We start from the raw sequence: 26,352 nt of genomic DNA, 5'->3' as shown, positions 1-26,352 counted from the left end.
GAAATAAACATGGCGGCGCCCAGGCGGCGGCCATTGAGATAGCGTTTTCTATAATAGATTTGTATTGGCCATTATGTAGTTTTTGCTTGTTGGTTTTTGTATGTTTTTTATTTTTTATTTACGATTTCGAATGACTGCCATTGTGTCCTCAGGCAAGACACTTAACCTTGTCATGAGTAAACTGATAAATCCTAGTCTCCGCCTTAACCAAGCGCATTTTCTTCAGTTCGGCATTAATCTAAAGCTTACAGCCTATAGGCCTGTGTAACGCCTCATTTTCTCGTATTTTCGTCCCTTTTTGTCTCGTTTTTCATAGGTTTTTTTGTTGTGTTTGTGTCGGTTATGTCGGCTTTCTCATTGCTTTTTTGTCGTGTCTTCATCATGTTTTTGTCACTTTTCTTGCTTGTTCCTGTTTTTGTCATATTTTTGTCACACTTTTGCCACTATTTTGTCACCTAATTATTTTGTTATTGTTGCTTTTCTGGCACATTGTCGCTACTTTGACACTTTTTTCAAGAAGCTTTTAAATTTTGGGTAAAGCCAAACTGGAGAAAATGTGCTCGGTTCAGGTGGGGGTTAAGGGAAGATCCTTGAGTGCACAAGAGATTGTTTTAACACCATTTCTTCAACATGTTAGAAAATACTTATTGTGGACAACATTTTGAAGACTTTTGAATGAACTGTGGCACTTTGAATTGATTATTGCTGTGACTGCGGTCCTAACTTGATCACGTGAAACTTATTGATGATAAACACAGAAATACTGGGGCGACAGTGGCGCCGATGGTGTTAAAATTCCAGGAGAATCCCACCTCCTGGAAGTGCACACTGTCGTTGTGTCCTTGGGCAAGACACTTCACCCACATTGCCCCCAGTGTACACAGACAGTGGATCCTTGTTGTAAAGCACTTTGAGTGCCTAATGTAGGTGGAAAAGCGCTATATAAGTTGAGACCATTTACTATAGTAAGTGTTCACGCTCTAAAAGTCAGCGCTCAACACCCGAGTTTACATTAATTACAGCTAAATGTGTGAAATGTACAATAATATAATAATAATGCATCAGTTTTATATATATATATATATATATAATGCATCAGTTTTATATATATATATATATATATATATATATATTTCTGGACTCAAAGACGCTTTACATTGCATTATTCATTCACTCCATACTTGGTGGTGGTAAGCTACTATTGTAGCCACAGCCGCCCTGGGGTAGACTGACGGAAGCGAGGCAACCAGTCTGCGCCATTGGCTCCTCCGACTACCACCACTCACTCACTCACTCACTCACTCACTCACTCACTCACTCACTCACTCACTCACTCACTCACTCACTCACTCACTCACTCACTCACTCACTCACTCACTCACTCACTCACTCACATTCGCTAGGCTTCCTGGTGTTCCTAAATGGTCTCCCATCCAAGTACCGACCAGGCCCTTCCTGCTTAGCTCCCAAGGTCTGACGGGATCGAGCGTATGGCGGTATGGCCACAAATGTATATGTACAAATGTAAATGTAGTTGCTCTATTTGTTTACTTTTATATTGTCTGTAGCCAACATCAACCTATGGACAATATTTGCCCATTCCCAACCGAATGGCGGATAATGACTGATATCTGGGTGAAAGTACATTACAGTGTGCCTTGTGTTAACGCACCATGTGTCTGAGTGTCTGTGTGTCTGCGCACTGACCTGTGCGTGAGGCCGGGCTTCATGCTGTTCATGCTGGGCTGCATGGGCACCTTCCCCTGGGGCTCGTTCTGCCGGTTCTTCTGGTGACGCAGCAGGAGCAGCCGACCCAGCTCCTCGCACCAAGACGACAGCAGGGCTGCGGGAAACAATATGCAAACGTGTCAGACCCGACAGCACGGAGAGGGACGGGCAGCGGGCTGCGTGACAGGCTGCAGTGTGGCATTCTCATTCATGCAATTACAGCCACATCACGTTATTGAATACACTGATGATGCAAGTATGCGCTACATAGTATTATGGCTGGGATGATGCGCTTTCCGATACCAAAAAAGGAAGTCTGGCAAATTCTTGACGACACAAAACAATTGTAGAAGACCATAGCCTGATCAGGGTTGATACAATTAATTAATGCCTAAATACCAAAGGAATGAGGGGAAATCTTGTTTTCATATTGGACACAATGGGAAACTTTTAAGGAAAAAATGCATAGAAGTAAGCAGGAAAATGAGTCAAGTCAAAGTCATTATTTTCCAAGAAGTTTAATTTAATGCCAGTTTGAATCAAATGTAATGCTTTTGAATGATATTCACGGCCTTAATTTTGGCACAATTAATTTGGAAACCTTGCTGATTAATATGCAATACATAAGATACGATACAATAAAGCTTATCACGATGAATCACAGAACATAGTCCTGGATATTCTACAGCAGCACCTCAAGGCATTTAGACACATACAGTATAAATGAGATAAAGAAAACAATGCCGCTTTGTTTGAGTATTCATTGAGAATTTCACACACATCTAGATCACTATCCCCCATTCTAGTAATTAGCAAAATACTGAATGTTAGATTCATTGAAAAGAGATATAAGGATTACTCAAACATGTGAATGTGTAAAAGTGATGAACAATGTCTTTCTTCAATCACTTTTAGATCACAGAGCCAAAAGAAGAAAGCAGTTTGACATGTTTTAATTAGACAAAAGTATTTATTAATTTGTTCCTGTTTGTATTTTTCTATGTACTTTTGGGCTCAGCGATTGTAACAACTGCTATATCGTACACTGATTCCAAGGAGCATAATTTGTTGTTTTGAAAATGCTGCCTGGCTGAACGAGTCAACTGCATCCGCAACAATCTGGCAGCACAGTTGTGAGCGTTACACAACACTGTCAATATTTCACAGTCCTCTAGAGGGCAGTCTTACTCAAAACAAAACCCTCCTCCTCTGCTGCCTGTGTTGATTTCCCATCTCCCTCATCACAGCCTCTCTACCTGCAGTGTCAGAGCTGCACTGAAATCTATCTAACGCAGAGGACCTCCCAGTTTCTCCGCCGCGAGGGGGGGAATCGGCTGAAGTGAAGCGTGCGCAGAATACAGAGAAACGCCGATACAGACCGCTGATGTTATCTACCGGGGAAGGAAGGAACTCCAGCGCATCTTAACGCCCCCTATGTTACTCATTACTTGAACAATTTCGCAACACATGGCCCCTTTGCAACTGCATGTTATATGTGACAGCTTCACATGTTTGTGGAGGGTTAGCAGGTTTTATACAAAATGATTTGAGACAAACAAAGAACATTATAACAAGCTCAAATATGTGGATTTCGCTTCTGACAAGTCTTCTCAAACGTCTAGGGACAAGGACTGATCAGAGCGGGTCGGCTTTCCATCGTGGTAATAATGAGACAAAGGAGCAGCAGCACTGCAAACACAAGATGTTTCCTCCTCGGGCGATCCGCGACCCAATTTTTACATTTCCTAAAACCGTCAGTCAACAGCCAGCCTTAAAAGTCAGCACGTCGCCAGATTTGCTCTTATTTGAGCAAGGAAGATTTGAAGATGTTTGGAGTCAATGGCTTAGAATAGGAAAATGCCAATGGATTTCCATTTCCACTGTTTGTGTGTAGATAATAGTGAGTCAGACGGTTTTCACAATGGAGCTCAATAGCCTGACCCATGGGTTCTATGAGTAAAAGTCCCATTCAAAATGTTCTGACTGAGAATAGTGGAAATAGTCAAGATCTACACAAAAAGGTACCTCTGTTAGACAGGAAGCAGTAACAATAAAGAGATGGCAAGCTTTCATTTGGGGACAGTGCACATCGATACATTGACCGAGACGGTTGGAAAGATCGATGCTTGGTGCCAGGTCAGAGCTTGAATGCCAATGTTTATCTATATTTCCAAGACGGGTTGATATTAAAGAACACCTTGTACGCAGATAAATAGAACAAACCATGAGTTAAACACAAGATGGCAACAAGCAGGGCATACAAACTATTACTGTATAAGCAATATGAACCTATCATTTTGTCACATATACAGACTTCACACTAATACCCCAAACACTAGCTTAATAGCTCAAACAAACATAGTGTGAATGGGCTAGCCCATTATACAAGTATTTACAACAACAAAAAAGAACGACAGAGAAGGTCACAGGCGCACATAACAAAGCCAAACATGTCCGACATGTTCATTTCAAGGGTGGAGAGCGGCAGCCTCCTAGTTAAAGAGGAATTATTCCACCCTGCCATTACACAAGGCTTATCGCCGCACTAAATCACCACCTCCACTGCACTGAGGGACTGTCTCCTCTGCTGGCAACCCACCATTTAGGCCCAAAGATCAGCTGCAGAGGGGGAGACAGACTGAGTGCTGAAATGACTTGAGTATATTGTTTATACTTGTATTGTGGAGTAGTTATGACTTGTTTAGATCTAGTTATTTGGACATGACACCTCAACAAATGTAAATCGCAGGTCAAGATACTTATACTTTTATTGAAGATCCTTAATAACTTTTATTTAGGGGAGTAAAGCAAATGAAAGAGTTTAGAGAGCGGTGGAGTGGTGACCTGCTTTCTACCCCACAGTGGCCTGAGTTCAACCTCTAAAAACAAGCCGACAGGATGACAGGGCTTCTATGTGTTCTCTGCGCTAAAGCCTGTCACTCACATGCGAGCTTTGTTTATTTTAAGTACTTAACTTGTAACTGTGCTTAACTGAGTAAACCGTGGCCAGTGAACAGCTGCTAAACTGACTGTATGATTGAATACAGTAGCTACTTGATGTGATAAAGGGAGTTTAGATATAGACAACAGCACCAAACGGTTTTATGTAAATTAAATGGAGGAGTTTTTTGATTGTTTACAACATCCATTTTAGTATTGAGCCTATCTTTTTGAGGAAAGCGCTGTTGTGAGATTTAGGCGAATAAAAGAATAGAGATATTGGGCCAGATCTTGTGGCGGCGCACGGGGCGGCGCAGGCTCTTGGCGAATTATTTTCCGAGTGGCGGCGCTATATGTGCCATTCGCCTCCGCGACCTGTGAGGGGGCGTCACAAGAGGAGGTGACTGCACTGATGGAAACCCGGCTGACATTCACTTCCTCGTTTACATTGCGCTGTCTTGCGTTCTTTCTTAAGCCTTAGGCTCTCACAGGTGAAACTAAAAACTTTATTTACCCCATCGTGAGCTAAACGATGTTCACGTCTCGAGAGAAAAAGAGCTACAGCGTCCGCTGTGGCGCGGATCGGCCCGCGCTGGCGTGAACGCAAAGAAAAACAAAAGCACATGTTCACCCCCCACAACCACTCTCCTGGATGCGGAGTCGATCTGGTTGGAGGAAAATGTGTGTGTCTCCACCCACTTAAATGCGCTAAGTCTGGAGTGGCAAGATCACAAAGTGCGCTCCTACTGAGCGCAAAATGTCACGCTATCGTCTCCGTTTATGCACAAGATCCGGCCCTTTAAATTTAAAGCTAAATTAAAGATTATTATTATTATTATTATTATTATTATTATTATTATTATTATTATTATTATTTTATTTTTCGTATTTCCATGCAATAAAATGTATCTCTACCTTTTTTCTCTACTTTTTGCATTGTTTGTAGCTAATATTGTTTGCTAACAAAGCCATATCAGTGCTAATGCTAACATCCCATCCCAGACTCTGTACAAACTCCACAAAACAGCTTAAGAATGATTAGCCCTCATTACAACTCTCGGCTAATCCTTTTTCCCTTTAACATGACATCCTCAATCCTTTACGCTGAGCCTCTCGCCTTAGCTCTGAAGCTAGCACTTGTTAGCATCCAAGCCTATTAGACAACAATGTCTGTGCTCGCAAACAACTGCACAGCAACACGCTACCTCTCACAACGCAATGCTAACCGTGGCAATATGAACTTACAAAGACATTCAAACTAAAAGGTTAAGTTTGATAAAGCGTAAATTGTTTAAATGCGAAGATAAAAGCAGTCTTCAATGGCTGTTGTACTGCAAGGGTGAGCAGTCACAGGTTTGGCGGTTCATGTGGTTTGAATGTGAAATGCAGCTTATCTTTGATCATCACTTGATTTGTAGAAGATAAAGGCAGATCCCCCGCTGTACGCCTGTGCTGTTAGAAATATGTCGACATGACAGATGCGGAAGAGCACAGGTGTTTTTGTTTTAAAGCTGCCCCCAAGCACTTTTTGAAAGGAAAGATGAGACTTGTTAGCGTAATGATTTGGTGTTTTGTCAGATAAAGATAGAAAATAAGAGAATTTGTATGGGACAACGTTCAATATTTTCAGTAGACTAACAGGGAAATCACTCATTCTTTTATATCGCAAGGCCCATTATACATTTATTAGCTAAATTTAGAAAATCTAATAGCCAGAACATACAAGGGGTTTAGGAGGCATTCTATCCACTGTATCAGTCAATCGCTTTATTGTCATTGTCATTTAAACGAAACTTCGTTGGAGCATGTATGTAGTGTACTACTTTCTATCTCGGATGTGTGGGGCAAAAGCTAGAGGTAAAATCCACCATTGTTGTTGCCCATGGAGTAAAATAAGCGAGTACAATGTAGAAAAGTAGAGGAAAAAAAGGAGTGAAACTCCATTAGTCCAACTCCAACTAGTGGCAATATGAAAATCCCCATTGGCTTAACATTATTGTATAGGCTATTTCATAATTTAAATTAATTTAATTTACATTAATTTAAAATAAACTTTTATGTCTAGTGCTTCGATTTGATGACATGGGAAATGAAAATGCAAGGAGGACACACCTTGTGTCTTTAAGCAAAAATCATTCAAACGCCTTTACGTGTAGTGTGGCAACGTCTGTAAGGTATTATTTCCGTATAGGTTATAATCCGAAATTGGAGGTTTGCTGACTCCTGTCTGCTGCAGGGCATAATAGCCTCACTGTATCTATCATTTCCAAACACAAGTACTGAAGAACCGCTTTATATACAATAACAACTGTTTTCCTTTATTCAATTAGTTATATCATTGTTTAGCCTTCAAAGAAAACATTGCGGTCCATATTGCGTCATCTATTGTCCCTTCGCATAAGTAGGTCATATTGGTCTGTCCATATTGACTGTGTGGTGGGATCCGCGCCCGGCAGCGAAGCCAGGTCATAAGCTGATTTTTTTCAGGAACCTCTTAACTCCATTTCTCAGAAGCTGCGGCTTTAATTGAGTAATACCCTTAAACATATGTGCGCCCCTGATCTGACCGGTGTTTAATGCTGTACGGCTGAGCGATAGCTTGGGCCTGGCCGTGTTCTCACCTCACTCTCAGAGCCCAGGGACAAAGACTAGAGCCATGGAACAGGCTGCGAGCAAGGCCCATTAGCTAATGACAGAGAGTGTGTATCAGAGTACGCTACGAGGGAGGCCTGGCTCTGATTATACTCATCCGGCTAGTGGCTACGCAGAGATAATCTGATAAATCACAATGTAGCGTAACTCTGATTCACAACAAGAAATGGTGATAACTGAGCACTTTTTTCATGCGGGATTGTTTTCGCTTAAATGTAGTAGCGATAGCACCTGGGAACCTGCTCACAGCGATTCATTCAGAGCTCAAAGCAATCCAAACTAGTCTTTCTATCCATATTTGTACAGAATGTAAATCTATGCAACACTCTTCAAGGTCAAAACGCTAGCAAGTGCCATGGTTAATGGCAATGCTTGCTTGGGAGGCTAACAGGCTAAAGTTCCTGCACTGTCTGAAACACCGTTTGGTCCACTCAAGTTTAACAAAAGTCTGGGCTTTGTTTTTTACATGTTGTTCCCATATGAAAGAACTGACTCGTAAATACTGTATACTATGTATCCATAAGCTAGTGTTAGCTAAAACTAGCTTGTGTCATTTAGCACCGGTCGTTTGGTCACACTCACCTTTGGTATTGAAAAAAAGGAAGGGGACACAAAACCTTGAATGCATCACCGCTCCATGTTCCATATTGTATTATTTTTCAATTCTAAAACTTGCTAGCAGTTAGGTAGCTGTTATGTTTACATTATTTTGTGAGCTTATGACATCCATGTGAATTTCGGGTAATCTTACTATGAAAAGTAAGTAGTTTTGGCTGGACAGTCTTTTGGCTACTGCAGCGCCCGGGAATCAATCGCAACATCTTTGAGCTATAGCCGGAAGATTAACCTACTGAGCATGTTTTAAGTTGATGGGGGTCCAGGCAAGCTCATATGTGCCGCAATAACTCCCCTGCACATTGTATTTTCTAGCTAAATCCTGTGCGGCACAGTGATTGAGATGCACATTCTTCCAAAGAGCTGTTGAACCCTGAGGCGACTCTTAAAATGGAAATCTTAAATGACCACCAGTGGAGCTGCGCGCAACACTGCCTGAATATAAATGACTAATTTTGCAAATAAATCGCTCACTGGCTGTATCATTTTCCCCATGTACAATTGCGTATTAAAAGGAGTTGTGTGGAAGCTAATCTAGTCGTATTTTTACAACGTGTTTATTAAATGCCACTCATAGAGGGATCCCGCACTCAGTCAAAATGGCAGTTTCACAACCGATCTTTTTCCTCTCTCGCGCCCATAGGCAGTAATTTTGCTGCCCATTATGACGGGGCAGCTGCCAAAAGGGGAGAGTTCAGCAGACTGAAGCAGTGTGCAATTTAAGGATCAGAGAGTCGTCTGACCGAGTCTTAGCCCGAGTGTTTGGCAGTTGAAGAGCTGCTATTTTCATTGCTCCGGCTGAGGAAGTAGCACGCTGTTGTAAAAATGGGAAATCGGCTTTTTCTCCGGGGTAATGGTTCAGACTGCTGCGCTGTACTGTCCACAGATATCATGCTGTCAGAGGAGAAGAAATGATAGGTGCAATGCGTTTATAGACACATTTTCACACAAAAAGTAAAACACACACCGGGAAAATAGACTTGTATTCAAAGCAAAAGAAATTCATAACATGATTTTTGATGATGAAATTACAGACAGTAAAGTAACACATTTGTTAAGCAAAAAAAAAGGTTTGTTTATGCACTTACTTAAACAGAGCTCCAGCGTCCCGGACTAATAATTTCAAGACTTGACCTTGACACTCATATAGCATCTTTTTCTATGCTGTGACATCATCTTCCCACTATAAAAAAATCCCCTACATATTTCTGATTTGAGATAATACGGCTTGTACCTCTCCACGGTAGTGTATACATAATTGAATGTGCCACAACTTGTAAATACTGTAAGATAAGATAAGATAAACCTTTATTCATCTCACTAAGGAGAAATTCACTTGTTACAGTCGGCGTTACTTCACAGTCTTATTGTACAGTAAATATTGAACTATTCAACAGAGTACCAAACCTCCATGCTTTCCTTATCTCTGGGAATCTGGCATTAAACTGACATTTTACATGACTCAATAACTGAAACAGCTTACAAATGATGACAAACTAACCCTGTTCCTAAATGATAAGCAACAGACAGCATCTTTGGGATCGCACACAAGAGGTTACGTTCAAAGCTACCATGAAGAGGAAAACAAAGGGGCAACTACTCTTTCACCTCCTGCTCCACAACTACTTTAACAAATGCTGAATTATGGATGCATTTCCTTTCTATTTAAAGATAAAGAGAGAGGAGCAAAGTGGTTCAACCATAAATACATAAACAACAGAGAATGCGAACCAAAATTCTAACTTAGCTTCAAGCTACATGCTAACGGCTAGCTTTAAGTACTGGCTTTTCAATGTGCTTAATTTTGTCATGTAAGAATGAGACAAAAACAATCACTAGGACCTGATTTTGACGAAACTTTATTTGGATGTGCTATTGTGAAAAATTGTGATTTCCATTACATTCCTTTTCCATTACTTCCTGCCTCCTTGGCTAGGTCACACCCCCTAGTACAAAATCTGTATGTATCCTTATGTTTACATTTCTGAGTCAGACACCAAGAGCATTTTACATTTTAATAGCTTCTTTCAACATCAAACACTGAGCTACCAAGAATCACTCCACTGGAAATGCACAAAATCAATATTCATATGCAATTTTAACTCAGTATCCATCCACAGTATTAAAGACGACCTTTCACCCTCTTCTTCTGACACTGACACCTTCATTTTCAGCAAACCTCTGCCAACGCTTCGGCTCACACATTTTCAACATTCGCACTCCACCAAACTAGCACTAATGGGTCTATTACTCCAAATTGAGCTATGACACCGCGCTAACTGTCTACCTTTGCTACACAAACAGCTCTTGTTCAAACAGTCTGCGGGGCTAGACTCGGCAGGTTTTCAATGTCTAATCCCTTAATATTATGCATGCGCTTTCACAGTACAGATAACAACAACAGAGAAAATACTACACGGACAATTGCACTTTGCGGCACCGAGACTTCAGAGAAATGAGTGGGATGATAACAGCCAGTTCATAATGGAGGTAATAGAGGTTTGGTGAGGTGCACTGCTGAGGGGCCAAGCTTTGCACGAGTGTAATGGAAGCCAGTTAAGCGGTCAAAGTTCACGACTTTCCAGAATTTGTTCAGAATTTCAGGTAGAAGGCGACAAAACTGAAATCCATTATGTTGAACATGATCATTTTGGGTTTGTGTCGACTCTTAGTTAGGTATGTTCAAATACCGTTGGCAGAACTGACTTTGCAGCAGTCTCTATTTTACACAAATATCTGCGAATACAGCATACTCCAGCAAGGCAACATTATTTTCACTCTACGACGAGCATAAAAAATTAGTTACAGCCACTTTAAAAGGCAACTTCTACAATAGAAACCCAACTCTTTGAAATGGTGTGATGTCGTGAGAATGCAACAAAGAGCAGAAGCAGTTCATAACAGGCAGAGGTCTGCTGAGGTGCACTGCAGAGGAGCCATGCTTTAGCACAAGTGTGATGGAAGCCAGTGTTGAACAGTCAATGAGATCCCCCATCCTGTCTCCCGCTCAGAGAGAGGAGAGAGGAGAGGAGCATATCAAATGGGTTTATGAACAGCTCGGAGGCACACGAGCTCAAGCACGGCCTGCACAGACAGCATCGTGTCAGGCATAACTGCGTACCGTAACCTGCGCCAGAACAAAACTATTCACTCACAGCCTGATGACAGCCCAAATGTAGTCTTATGGGTAATTTAGTGGATACATTTGCACTGACAGCAGGGAAAGGTTGAAATACTGTCAATAATGGCTGAAACATGAAAAATGCAGAATCTGTTTTGAATAAAGCACATTTTTAAGGTTTTATCCCTAGATTCACCTATAGTTGCCTTCAAAGATCATGATCTGGTAGTATTTAGCCCAGATGCTCTTCCGGTTGTAAACGGACAAATTAGGGTGACTCAATAAAGCATCAGTATTATTGCAATACACGGTGAGACATCCATATTTCAGGAAGACACAATAAAACGCAAAATCACTGAGGTCTTTGGTCTAACACTTAGATTAACATTTTTTTCTTTTTGCAAAACACAGTCTTAAACAAAAAGGCATATTGACTTAAAAATGGAAAGTTGCGGATACGACAATGTGTTGAATGTCTCCCCCTGCTCTTCACCCCCGTCAGCCAACGAATCAAAAAATCCTTAAAAACAAATAAAAAAAATGTTTCCCTAATTTAGTTCCATTTTAGCCTTGTTTTTGTCCTGATTTGTTATTGTTTTTTCCTGTCTTGATTTTACACAATTTGACGAATTAAAAAAAAGCCTCATTCTTATTAGCTTTCTAGTCAATTGAAAGTACTGTGTGGAAATGGTTCGGTCAGCTATCAGAATTATATAACTACCACATCATTCAAGAGAGGTGTCCATTTTTTACCTTCATGTCGTACCTATAATGGATGACACAACAGTGTGATGAGAATTTAATCGGCATAAAACAGCTTTCCAAAAAAGGGCATTTTGCAGGGCAACCCAGTTTTCCTTATTGCAATATAGATTTTATTCAAATGTCAAAATTAAAGTTTGACACTTGAATCATAATCAAATCAAAAAGAGGAATATCGGGATGGGGAATATAGGAATATCCTAATTTCACATCCATATCGTTTAGCCCTATCGACTAGCTTACTGCAAAACAACAGCGCAACATATTGACACGTCCTGCCCTGTACCCAAACAGTGGAGGAGCGACATATTTGCGCAGATGGAGAAAGGCATGGATGAAAGGTGATTGGTTTGGATGGAGGCATGGCTAGACAGTGCACAGGTGGAGATGGGGGAGTGGGCAGACCCCCTCCGCAACGGGATGCCAGTGGACACAAGCCAACAAAAGATGGTGCAGCCCAGAAGGGAGGGATCTCTACCTGTGTCACTCTGACATCTCCTGCAGCTGCTGGTTTCTGTGGGTTCAAATGGTACAATTTAAAGCAGGAATACAGTCGGTCAGCAGCAGCAGCAGCAGCAGCAACACAACCACGCACACACCTCGCTGTGGCAATGTGGGGCGTGAAATGTCATAAGTATGAATGGGAGCAGAAGTAAACAATAGGTGACTAGGTTTTGATAGCTGCTGATGGTCGTGGTGTTTTGGTGAGGGCTTTGCGGCATTGTGGCTGGGATTCTCTTTCTAAGACAGTCACATCTGCAATACAATGGTCACAAGTTTATGAATAAAACCAGCCATTGTATGTCAAGGTATGTTGTCACTGATCTATCCAATAGTTCAGATAATGTAGGAGTTATTTTTCAATTTTTTTTTGTATAAATTTAGTGTGATAATGTGTGCTCACTGATATAAATGATCAGGTTTACCATTTTCTGAAAGGATTTTTGGCATCTGCGCCCCATCTGAGAGTGCGTCTTCATTACATTCTATAATCTGAAAACAGCTAGTATCAAAATAAATGAACACGCGTGAACAGCACTGACGCGGAAAACTTTGCAGTTTAATTTAAACTCGTTTATTTGGTGTGGACAGTGCATGAGACACATGCATGTAAATACTATGCCACGACAGACAGTTGCAATGCGCCCGTTGTCCCGCCTTCCCACTCATAAATGCACTCTCATTCATACACTGGTAGGAGGTAAGGTGGGTGAAGTGTCTTGCCCGCAGACACAACGGTAATACAAAGAGGGAACTGAACCGCAGGCCCTTTGGATCAGTGGGCGAACCACAACTGACACTGAGACACCATCGCAGCAAGATCAAGGGCAAAGGCTGTCGTACAAACAAAGCTTAAAAAACTCTTTCAGGAATGAGATCCAAACTCCTTTCTTTCTTAGCTCTTCATCTTCAAATTCAAAAGCTCTTACACGCTCTTTACATGCAAATATATATACGGCAGGACAAATAGCGCAATGAAAACAAAACAAAACTCGAGTGGCCAATGAGATCAATGAGAGCAAGATCTACACTGTTGCTACATTGTTACTGCTAATGTCGAACCTTAATGACTTTCTTGTGGGTGGGGAATAGAATTTTTCCAAACACATTACGTCAGAAGTGTAATACGCACATACTTATGCTCCAGTTGGTGTGTGAGTCAGCAGCTTGGGGCCGTTAAGTTGAGATCTGTAATGTCACACCTTCATTCATATATGGTACTTCCATATGACAAAAAGCCTTATATGGATTGAGCACAAATACTGCAATACTAATGGAACTGTGACTGATGTGACAAGATAGACTGACCTACAAACAGAAGGTCTTGTTGATGAGCAATTGGAAAACTATGAGTGGTCTACAACAGTAATGAATGAGGTGGTATTATCAGGCAAGAGTGTGTAATACCACAGGGGGATGTTTCATATCGTCCATTCTAGCGTCTGAAGGGGTGGATAATTGTTATAGAAATGTTCAACTGGAGAAAAAGGTGCTCAAAGCAGAAAGTACAAATAAGTCAATACTATGAGGGATTACTTTGCAGATTCGAAATCATGAAGATCAAAGCCAAATTTACCAACTGTATGGCAACACTACCGGGACAAACACTCATCCTTGTGGTGAGCCAGTCGCATTAAGAGCACACCTTCTATGCACATGCTACTGCTTTGGAGTGTGCATCATAAAGCTTCAAACTGGGACAAAACAAGCAGTCAACTTTGTATTTTTAATGTGGAGCCTTTAAAGAAATCTATGCAAGTACAGCACTGAAGTAAATAAACTTTACTGTCCAACGCTGGCTTGACATGAATGAAAAAAATATGTCACTGGGAACCAACAGAGAGAAAGTAGTAGTCAAATCTGTCACTACAGTCTATTGGTGTCAAACGTGGCTGTGATTCATGGAACAACAGCAGTTGACTGTCAAATGTCACGGGTGAGTCACTACGGATTGGACAGGGAAGTGCACAGGGCAGAGCGCATCAGTTGAGAGGAGAGTATGAGGAGACAAAGAGAGAAAGAGGAAGGCCGTTTCGGGTTTAGGAAGCAGGTCTCAGCGGTTGCGAGAGAAGTCAGCCAAACAGGAAGCTCTCACCGCAGCCGAGACTCCGTACAATTTGTGCAGACAAATGCAAGATTCATGGTATGTGGTGCAGTGTTTCAAACAGGCACTGGGCTATACGGGGGGATATAAAAGGGGACACTCTTATATCATTCGGCAGCTCCCTAGTATTAAACTTTTTTTTTTCTTTTTTTTGTTCCTGACATAGCATAAGATTTTATGCCTGGCCGAGAGCTGGTCGATCCCCTGACTGACTGACTGACCCCATCATCGTCCAAGCAACCTGTGGACCCCCAGACCTTTCTGCTCTCCACTGTCCTGAAGCACCAGAAAGGACTGGACGTTAGCTCCGTAGTCTTCAGCCCTACATGCTGTGAGACTCCCATCACCCCTGGACCATCAAAGGGAGTTACATCTCTCTTTCAAAGTGGGACTCCTAGAAGTTCCTCTTTTCTACCACTGGATTTTTGAGTTTGTCCTTGCCTCGAAGGAGGGTCTAAGGATCGGGAACGCTCAGGGCATTTATCCATCTGCTGTTTCACTGCTGACTGTCTGTTTCACTGTTTGATGTCTGTATCATTGCTGCTTTCCAAACTGTTACTCTTTGTAAATCAGTAATATTTGGGAAGCCCTGTGAGGCAACAATTGGGGCGATATAAAAAAAACAGCTTCATTTGATTTGACTTCTTTCTTTATATGATCATTCCCTGCACAATCAACTGAAGTGTGTGTACCAGGGTGTTTTAAATTCTTTAAACCTTCACTGGACCCATAAATTGCCTCCTGTACAAAACATCTGTAAGTGTTATGCTGGCAAAAACATTACTGCTGTTTGCTTCATTCACTAATGTTATCAGCGTCAGACACCAAATCCAAGAATTTTCAGCAAAACTGAAAACCAGGTGCTGAAAGAAAATATAGTGCTTAAACTGCCTGTCTGAATGCGTTGAGAATAGCCACGCTGCTAATTTGTCATTTCAATGCAATTCACAGTGCACTCAATGCCCAATTGAAGTCATGATGGAAATAAGCAATTTGATGTATGTATAAACAGGATCTAATACAGGTCAAGGCTCACTGGTACAGAATGGTTACATGGCAACAGTTATGGAAATATCTATCTCTTCATGTCCAACAAGTAAGTGAAATAATAAACACCACAAACAAAATGACAAACCAGGAAAAATAAGTAGTAGAGGTAGTAAAGTGTACACAATATTCCCCAAACAACAGCTCATATTTAGTAACCAAAGCAGGGTGTCCAGAACAGACTGCACTGCCCTTCACTGTCTGCCCCCTCCCCCTCCCCCTCCCCTCCTCCTCCTCTTTCTTCTGCTAATGAGTGGACAAGCACACAGGCGGTGGCTGCAAACACCGGTCTTCAACTTAAAACTGAGTCCACACTCCCCGCGAAAGTAGGTCATTACTCCCTGACAGAGACACTGCTTCAAAAAGTACCATAAATTCCAGTTCAGTTCAGTTCAAAATGTAACACAGTAGGAGGCGGCAGAGGGAGGGAAGGGGAGAGTTCAGCTTCCTGACAGCTAAAGCAATAAATTCAACATATTTTAGTTGTATCTTTTCGACTTGTCATATTATCCATAATAGGGAAAATGATGTGAGTGTAACCCATGAATAGGTGCCAAATATTGCTTAACTCTCAAATAAATACATTTCAAATAAAATAAATAAATAACTAGTCTGAATAGTCTCAATCAGTCTGAAATATCTTGAGAAAATCATTAGTCTCATAAGTAAATAAAATGATCAATGATCTAATGATCTAAATCAGGAAAGCATTCTTTTAAGATCTAAACATGCATTTGCAAGACTGACCCGACGTCAGCAGTAATGTTGACCCAGAGTTCTAGTAAAACGTAACCAAGCGAAGAGTCTTACCCGAGTGAAGAGGCTAACATGAGCGTCAGGCCGGGCAGTGGTTTCAAAGGTGGACCCAATGGAGCGTGTGCATGTGCACAGGCTGACCCTCTGACGAAGCAGCATATAGGTCAACCTGTGGTCAGCTGACCTGCCCTGATCCTGGCCACTCTGAGTCCTTAGCCGTAGTATTTAGACTTGAGGCATAGAAGAAGTTTAAGAAACTGCTGCAGTTTGTACTTTTATAGATTAGTATTAGTATTTGTAAATGTATCAGTACAGTATCAATAAGTATTTGTCCAAGTACAAGTAAAGTATTAGTAGTATCTGTGTTGAATGATTTGTAGTAAGTACATGCAGACGTATTTGAGGTATTTGCTGATGTAGTATATTGCAGACTTATACTGTAGGTAGAAGTATATGAGTATAAGTCAAAAGTATGTGCACAAATATCAGTAGAAGTATTTGAAGTATTTGTCAAAATAAATGGAGACATACTGTGGCCTATATGCAGAGCTATTTTAGAAGTATATGTTGATATACAGTATATTAAGTATGTGTATGTACAATATACTGTATGTCAGAATATAACAGTATTTGCAGTATTCATATACTCACAACAACTATCAACAATAAAATATAAGTTGAAAATGATGTCACCAGGAAAGAAAAAAACAACCAATCAGACTGGAGAACTCAACTGTCAATGTTCACTAAGAGCCCACGAGGATGCTAGCTAGGTCAATAGAACAAGTAATGCTGGAATTAGCTTTGTTTAAAAAAACAAAACATTTAACTGTTGTTAGAGTCTGAGAAATCTTGCCAAGAAAAAAAAAAGTACAAAAATAAATAAAAAGTAAACAGGTTTATTGCTCACAAGTTAAACAACATCGCACAACTGTATTTTGATTCCCATTTCAAGCCCGACGCCGCTGCCACTTCCTCCTCCTCTACCAATTTTTAACTTCCTCTAACACCGCACTGACAACAGTTTGTGCGCACACGTGGGGCGCACTCCACAACCCGTCCTGTCAAACAAAACCAAAAAGAAAAAAAACACAACACACTTACCCCACACCGAGCAAACTCTGGGCGCATCTCATGTCATCCTTCTTACACCGCTGTCACCCCAAATGCTCCAATTGTAAGCGCTTGCTACACCTTATCACTCCTAAGCTTTCCCCCCCTCACTTGCTTCTGTTTTCTCCTATCTTCTTGCTCTCTTTCTCTGTGATCTAGTCTTCCTTCCCTTTCTCTCTCTCTCTCTCTCTCTCTCTTCCTCCCTTGTCCAATGTCTGCACAATGCCCATCAATTATTCAGAGGAAGGCTCCGGGTTTCTTTCCTCGGCTTATCCAATCAGAGTTCAGGCACTGGTCCGCTAATGGGCTCCTGCTGTACCTGCTATATACCGCGCACTCTGGAGAGACAGTGGGAGGGGGGAGGAGGGGGAGGAGGGGAGGGAGGGGCCAGGAGGGGAGGGATGGAGATAAGGGGCCGACACAGACAAACAGGAGAACAGATAGGAGGAGGAGATATGCGGCTGTGTGAGCTTCTCTCACCTCTGATGTGCTGTTGCGGTGAATGGAGGATTGTGTGTGTGTTTTATTTTTATTTTAGGGGCGCTGAAGATTTGTCAGGGGGTTGTTGAAGTGGGCGGGTCTTGTTTACACTAGGCCAATGACTGACAATGAGTAAAAGAATGTGGTTTTCGCTAAACGGTGGCGTGAGTTGTGTGGTCCTCTGTTTTCTTACGATCTATTTCTATGTATTGTTTTATGTGCTTGTTTATTGCTTTTAGCGTATTCTCGTTTATGTCTTTATTTCCTTATTTTAAAGGTCGTGTACCTTAATTTTGTTTTGTCCTCCAAAAGTTGACATTTGTGAGGAGACACAGTGGATCTCAGTGTAAAGCATTTATTTCTCAAGAACGGCCAGGCAAGTTGTTGTTGGCATTATTGTTACCCTGAAAAGTGTCATTCCAGTGAACAAATGGGATGTTAGAAATGATGTTAGAAAGTTAAAAGTGAGTTTAACAATATAACTTGACAAACAATGAAAGCAACAAACAAAAAGACAGGTGTAGGGTATAAATAAAGTGGAAAGGAACTGTGGTGGATTTAAGGCTGTAGAAAAAGATAATGTCCATTTCAGATGGGGACAGGAGCCGATATGATCAAAAATTAAGCTATTTTCAAATTGTTGAACCAACGAATTTCTATTGGAGACAAGTCATACACCATCTTCAATATCTTTATAGGTTTAATTATTCATTCATTTTGCAAATTGTTCTGTATTTATCTTTTGGCTTGGAGTGGAAAATATTCAGATGAACGCATCCTCAAATTTGATGCTTTTTGATGCTATTCTAATGCCCAATTATTATATTGTTAATTACCAAAGCTTTTGTATTCTTGATAAACTTAATAAAAGTAGTTGGAAAATGTCATTATTGTTCAAGAAATTTAGATTTAATACCAGTTTAATCAATAAAGCTAATGTACCAAAAAAAAATATTTCTTTAAAAATGCATGGATAATAACATTTTGACAATTACTGGAACAGAGAAATACTCTTGTTTTGCAGTTGCCTATAGCCAATATTTCTATAAGACAAAGTGACAGTGTACTGGTATAAATCAAACATCTAAAAGATACTCCAGTCACATAACTTACTGCTGTCATTGGCATCAGAACGCAATTCTTTGAAAACGGCCGAGATATTTTATAGTACAGGAGGAAGCCAAGAGGAGTGTTTTCAAAGGTGAGGAAACACTAAATCACCATCAATGAAGGGAAACCTGTCTCCTGTAAGAACTGCTGCAAAAACTCTACTACCACTCCTGAAAAATCTCTGAGGGGGTGAAGTGAAGTTCATGATCTTTTCCCCTGCCTCGAACTCAGTGTAACCTGGAAGCGTCTGGTTAAGACAACACTAGTGTCATTGTTGAGCCCATAATGTGACTTGTGGTGAGTAAGAGGGAAGAGCCCACTGACCCTGTGACTGAGGAGGGAAGTTGTTTTGTTGTAGAGCTGCTTTGACAGAAAGTCCCACAAAGAGCTGCGGTGAGTTAGTGAGTTAAGTGAAAATGGCTGTGTCCAAGCTTGTAACAAGATCGTTCACAATACGCTTAATGGTTAATGTTCTTGGGTTTGTTTAGAATGTGCACGGTTAACTAAATCATAATTTTTCAATGGCAATTTATAATAATTATCATAAAAATTACAAATACCCTGGTCTGAGCAGCAAAGGAACAGCGCAAACGGATGCATCAGGCGCTAGGTGAGAGGTGGTTAGACGAGTTTGAAGGGGCAGAGATCAGTCATCTATGTACAAAAGGAGGATTTAAATCATTTGGTACATCCTGTTTGTGACAAGAGTGCAGACAGTAAGTGAGAATATGCAACATTTTGATCGAGAAGCATTTAATTGAACTGCTTGTGCGTATTAAAAATCAGCTTTTGTTGGAAATAGTATAGAAGAAAGTGGTAACCTTGTCTTGTCCCAATAAATCAATTAAATTACCAAAGTTTGATATCACTTTAAAGCCTTTAAGAATGCAGCACTGTGGCCTAAAACTGCCTTTTAATTTGGGATAAGTGATTTTTATAGGGAAGAAAAAAACAATTTCACAATAAATCTTCATGTTTCAGCTAGAGCATGAGCAAAATTTGGCAATTCCATCAACACACTGAAGTGATATAGCATAAAAATGCAAAAAGCAGATGCCCAAAATCACTGTGTCATAAAAATACAAGCTTATAGGCATTGTTCGAACCCCTGATCTCATGGTTGTTGGCCACTCTTGTCCCACAATATGCTGAACAAAACGTAATTTGCATAAAGCAGCATTAAACAGTTAACTGGCTATGAAGCAATTTGACCAAAACCAATCCAATTAGGCAGTAAATGGAAGGCAAAAACACAACAACTTCCCAATGCTTTCCCTATACAAAGGTACTTTTAGTTGCAAAGGGGTTTCATCATCTGAGCCAAGCCACAGGAGAGTGTCACAGAGGAGGGTGCGGGCTAAAAATACAACTGTGTTTGCCGTAAATAATTGAGGGAGCTGCTCTTACTCAGCAGTAATTAAATATAAAAGTCCGTGAGGTTGATTAGGTCGCTGACAAAAGAGGCTACCACCGAACTCTGGTTGTACATGTGCAGCTGAAACATGGCCAACGGGGCGGGCTTCAGGGTGACAAGATCGATGCAACACTTGTGAATGGAGAAGGAGATGTGATCTGTATTTTATGCTTTGAGAAAGTAGATCATTCATTGTTCTTGTAAGGAAATTGGTTTGCAGTGTAACTTAAAATAATGTACATCTTTGGGCAAAGTAAGCACTCATCTACTACTGCTAGCTTTTAGCAAGGACTAATTTCCACGAGACACAATCTGAGCGCTGAAATGATCAGAAAGAGTCCATTCCTGCTGTTTGAAATGTCAAAATACATTTCCTAATGACATCAGCAGGTGGCACTTGAAGATAGGAAGAAGTGTGAAGAAATGGAATTAAAATATCCCAAAATATTGAGTTTGCAGTTTTATGCTATAGAAAGTAGTTTGAAACGGCGTAATTTGAGCTGCCTTATGCCTCCAATGCAGCGGGAGAGGGAGGGGACAACAGAGTCAGCGATATACTGTAGATAATGACATCATAAGTGACACACATATTAGGTTTCTATACGCTATGGCCTTGAAGGCTCATAACTATGCTCATAAATCAAAATACTGTATTGCCCAACTTAAAACAAGCAGCAAACGCGAGGCAGTCACATTTAGTCTTCAGTGTGGAGGTTGCTAAGGTCTATAGTAACACTTTCCATACTTTGCTGTATAAACCACAAACTATTAAAAGTCCAAATTCCCTTATGTTCGTAACAGGATACGCGTTTCTTCTTCAAAACCCTCCTCGGCGTTTGGGAAAGTCCAGTGCTTGAACTCTTGGCTGATTTAGTTCACAGAGAGTAGGTTTCAGCTTTAGCCGCGCCCTGGAAGTTTTCTGTCACCGCGCACGCAGCCAGGCGCTTGTTTTGCTCAAGTGGAGCTCCACATCGCACTCTGAGCCTGCCCCGGTGATTGATGGCTGTCAGCAAATCTGCAGCGCCAAGACGAGGAGCAAGAAACACGCGCCGGGCTACAATCTCCCATGAACCAATCAGTCAAAGAAAGATCTTATACAACAAATGTCACAGAGTTTATGCTCTGACTTTTTAAGCATGCTCTAATGACGTTTTCTCATCAAAAAACACATTTTAAATAAACCTGTTTGGTAATCTTCTTCTGAAAACAAACAAATGGCTCAGTTTCAAGTTGTTATGTAAGCAGTTGAAACCAAAAAGTAGTGATGCTCCAAATTCAATCCATCCAAATATGAATATGTTATCTCGTTTGAAAGCTCTTAACCTTTATAATTCAGTCGCTTAATTAGTTTTGCTCTCCCGAGACATGTTTTGATCACTGCAGCTAGTAAAATGTGTTCAAATGTATGTAGAGGCCATTGCAGAAGGTCTCAATGTTTGCCTTTTAGTTTATGCTACTTCAGAGTCTATGATGTAATGACTGTCAGCACACAGTATTTGGATCAGTTGATAATCAGATCATTTTGTCTTTTGGATTTATTTTAGGTGTCATCTACTCGGTGTGGCATGGATTTAGTGTGGAAAAAACATCTTGTTTGAATGCGTTCACTCACTCGCTCACTGCAAACCAATTTCCTTACAGGAACAATGAATGATCTACTTTCTCAAATTCTCAAGCCTCAAGTTATCAGTGTTGGTGCTGAAAAAGCTGCCAAAGTCCTTTACACTGGATGGATTCCAGTAACTGCCTCTACTAAGAAGCATCAATTTGCTAGTGGTCATGTCGCTACAATTACCTTGGCTTACTTTGCTTTTTACAGCGTGGTTCATTCACACTCTTGTCAGTACAAAGTGTTGACTCTAATCCAAGTCTTCTCGCCGTTGGGTTAATTCTAAACTGGACAGGGTTCTTTGACTCAACAACTTTGAAAACCTTGAGTACAATGGAAATACGTTTTTAAAAGCCGCAATACAGAACAACATGTCGCATTCTAACACTTTTATTACCGCACATCTTTTTCTATCTCGTGTTATGCACCTTATAAACGACTGACACAGCATTTCAGACTATACAAGCAGGAACCCGCATCACCGTAAACATCACAAGTCTTTAAAGCATGGCAACAATTCCAAAAGCAGCTAGCTTTACCCGGAGCATGTCAAGTCTTGCCGCTACCAAAACAGTATAAGTTCAACACGTGCTCTCATCTAATTAAATCCTAGAGAAGCTAGCACAAAAGAGTCGGTGATAATACATGACAGCAGTCAGGTTTTCCTATTGAGAGAGTAACACAGTGTGATCCAATTGAAAAGATAGCCGTGGAAAGAAACCATTGATAAAAAAAATATAAGGCTAATCTGATTCGTGCGATGCTGTAAGTGAAACCCAAGAGCTGAGAGTCTTCCGGGGCGTATACAGTGGTTATTATCTAATGAAGCTCACAGTTTGAAGTCGGCTCGCTTCAGACCCTAGATTACAGCCTGCAAAACATCAACAAGTCTAAGAGGATTTCTGGAGAGGGAGCTTTTAAATCACACACTGATAAAAAGTAGAAAAAGCTAAACGAGTTATCAGGATAGAAATTGCTGTTTTGGAAGATTGTAATGATGTTTTCTGAAGTGGGTTGAGCGAAATGGCAAAAATATACACAATGCTATCCTATCAATCCATTTAATTTTTTGGTAATATTTCATTTCTTTTTTTTCAAACACAAAATTATATAGATTAGACTTACATGCTTGATTTTTAGCGTAGATCTCTTAAAGGACCAGGCCACCATTTTTCCATACTGAGATATGTTCTTACCTGAGCTTAGACAAGTTGATGCGTACCTGTCTGGTCTTTGTGCGTGTGCTCAGTCACGCAAAATGTGTTCCTATAGCTCCAAACGGGGTGAAGTTAGAAGTGACCACACTCTTCCACGGGCACAAAGACCAAACAGGTACGCATCAACTCGTCTAAGCTCAGGTTAGAACATATCTCAGTATGTGAAAACGGTGGCCTGTTCCTTTAAAGACACCTACAAATGCTTTGTGCTTCAGAACCATTCAACACAAAACAGTTCTTAAATGAACATTCTTTTTTGTCACACAGTTATTATTTCATGCTCTAATGCTGCTACGCATGCCTAAAATGCGCAATTTGCAAGAAAATGTGCGGTGAAAATGACTTGGCTCTACTTGTAAAGCACTGCGGTAGGAGTTGGCGGTCAAGCTGCACAGTGTTAATAGTGCTAATGCTAGCTGAGCAGGCTAACAGCAGGTAAGTCTCCTCGGTGACTGATTCAAGATTAGAGCCACACACTAATCCCCCCCGGCCACACTGCAGGGCCGCAGTCTCCAGACAGCTCATCAGCTCCAGCCTGCTGCTGCTGCTACAAATCCAAGCACTTCACTGGACAAGCACAGCGCGGGCTGAAGCGGGGAGCCTCCGCACTCACACAAAGGATTCCCCGGGAAATCGATGAAACAGAAAAACTATAGCGAAAATCCGATGTTGCCTCATCAAAAACACGCCCGGAGTAGCATTTCAATTCATTCACGGCGCTTTGATCAATTTGACTGTTTCTTCTTCTACTTCTAAAGTGCTCATATCTGTAATTCCTGGATTTAGTTGCGTCACCGGACCCATTCATCACAGCACTGTCCATCTGTTAGCATGTCATTAGATAAAATAAAAGCTTGCATGCACTGTTTTATCAAGTGTCATTCCTGCTGCGGCCTACAGAGGGCCATTATTTAAAACATTTGAAAGCCTTGAGCAAAATATGTCTACGGATGAGTGGCAGAGTGGCTTTTCTTCCTCAGAGAAAGGAGATACTGCTGTGGATTCCTGGGCGGAGCGAAGCCTCTCCATTCCAGACTATTCTATTGGAAAATCTTCATATAAAACTTTGAACAGATAGGAAGATGCCACTGTTTTGAATGAATGCGTTTCTTAACCGCTCAGAAAGGCAGCGTCAGTGTGATTGATCCCCGGTCTGAAGATGGGGCTGCTCCCTGGAGGACTGAGAGCTAGAGAGAGGGAGGGAGGGAGAGAGAGAGAGGGAGGGAGAGCATCCAAGACTCCTGCTCCTGCACGGGGCTCTCCGGTGTCAGCTCCAGCCCTCTGTCGCCATGCAGACTGTGGGAGATGTGCTGCACACGCACAATTAGATACACAATCGAGGCCTGGCAATAAGAAAGTTTCAAAAAATAAACCCGAGGAGGACTGGAGAGAAAGCGGTCTTCAGAGGATAGTGGCTCAGCTGTGTTTTGCAACTTTTGATAACTTTGTAGAGCAACACTTGCTTCAGTATTGACCAGTTTTGCTCTTCATAACAGTCTCTCGGGATAAAATGTTATCATAATATAAATGTGCTGCTATTACAGATCGTTGAGAATTCGACTGCCAAATAAAGGTGGAAAACTGAAGACACTGCGACGAAAACGATTAGTGAGCTTTGTTTTGATCTTATAAAAGAACTGGATAGGGTACCGCCCTCTCTGAGTTTTGGTTGATATGATTGGTGGCTGCTGCATGGTAGTAATGAGCATAACACATGAGTGTAATACAAATCATGAGTTCAGCTGACAGGGCCCTGAAACTTTCAAAAAAAGTCTGATTTTGTGTCAGTTATTATCGATATTTGACATCATGTTTTTTTTATCCCATTTAAATCTTTCAGTTGCTTAAAAACATATTGGTAAGAGTATAGGAATGAAATATTAAAGCCTCTTTGTAGTCTCAGAAGTAATACAGAAGAAGAAAAATCTGTGAGCATGGGCTATCAATAACTATTTTAAGGTCACAAAGAATCCACAAGAAAGGACCTGTGTTTCAAGACTGTTGAGTTTTTGTTTTGTTACTTTGATGTCTGTCGTATTGGTAGGTTGTGGCTTTCTGATTGGACAGTCGGCAGCGTTCCTTCTATCGGTCTGGAGCCTGTATTCATCTCACGCCGCCCTCCGGTCTGCTCTCTGAGACAGTCATCCTGGAGCTGGCGGTAAGATAGATGCTGCCTCCATACGCTTCGCCTTGAGTCACATCTGCCTGTCTGTCTCATCTGACGTCGGGCCGCATCGCATCATATCTACAACCCCCCCCACCACCACCACCACGCTGTGTCTTTCTTTCTCCCCTCCTTTCTCTCCATATAATTACACAACAATCTACAGTTCCCATTTACCCAGTGCGCATAAACAGCCCCCTTTTCCTGAAAGCTCGTGCCTTCTCGCATTAGATCCCAGAAGCATCATGGCCGGTCCGAGCCATGCCTTGGACAAACAATCGCATTACCCCGACGCGGGAGCACAGACAAGAAAGAGAGAAATGTACAAATCAATACGCCACGCTGTCTGCCCACTTACGCTCCTCCCTGTAAGATGCTTGCAAACGCGTCTGAAAGAGGATATTTACCTTCTGGAGATGCGCCTTTGACAGCGCTGGAAAGACTCAAGCAAGACAGAAATAACAGGCATTTCTGGCATTTCTTCGTAATGTGTTTGCGCTTAAACACATTACAGTTTGTAAGGAGCGTTATAAAGCTCTTTATTGCTTTGAAACAACATCAGCTGGAAGGGTTTTAGCAATGGAAGTTTGTTCAATTCGGACACGTTTTCACAGAGTAGGAGCAAGATATTTTGGGCTGCTATTAAATGTAGATGCTGTCAGAATGAGTGTAGAACATTGGAGAGTTGTCTGACACTGACACCTGACACTGAAGTGTATTAAATTGTACAACAGAATTGCGTAGATGCAAATAATAATGCATTTAGCTTCTGTCGCAATTGACTCTGTGCATAATTTCAAATCATAACAACACCGCCCAAGAAGTGACTTCCTGCTTCGATCCAGCACACCAAAATAAAAGCACCATCTTAGTTATTAGTTCAGCAGTTCATTAGCTCAACTTTCATCCTGCCTAACTATTCACAGGCAACTATTCACACTTAAAATGTGTGAATTAAATTATATTCTTGTAATGTTGCAAGTACCTGCTGAACTAATCAATGAGACGAGTTGTGTGCT

General features: G+C 41.2%; 1 protein-coding gene across 7 annotated transcripts in view; it reads right to left on the bottom strand.

Annotated features, from left to right (window-relative positions):
- zmiz1a (zinc finger, MIZ-type containing 1a) overlaps positions 1 to 26,352 on the bottom strand; it is a 203,508-nt gene that overhangs the window by 14,689 nt on the left and 162,467 nt on the right. For 5 of the 7 annotated variants that reach the window (XM_079559888.1, XM_079559891.1, XM_079559886.1 and 2 more), the window contains 2 exons: positions 12,297 to 12,332; positions 1,708 to 1,843 (listed from right to left, as the gene is read on the bottom strand). In XM_079559888.1, the coding sequence (XP_079416014.1) occupies positions 1,708 to 1,843; positions 12,297 to 12,332 (172 nt within the window). Of the gene's footprint in view, positions 1 to 1,707; positions 1,844 to 12,296; positions 12,333 to 17,330; positions 17,678 to 26,352 lie in introns of those variants that run through there. The other 2 variants (XM_079559892.1, XM_079559889.1) reach the window with 2 other exon arrangements.

The sequence above is a fragment of the Gobius niger genome (genome assembly GCF_951799975.1).
Source record: "Gobius niger genome assembly, chromosome: 7".
In the NCBI taxonomy this organism is placed as follows: domain Eukaryota; kingdom Metazoa; phylum Chordata; class Actinopteri; order Gobiiformes; family Gobiidae; genus Gobius; species Gobius niger.
Note: the sequence above shows the minus strand (reverse complement) of the source record. Positions and strands in the feature narration are given on the sequence as shown.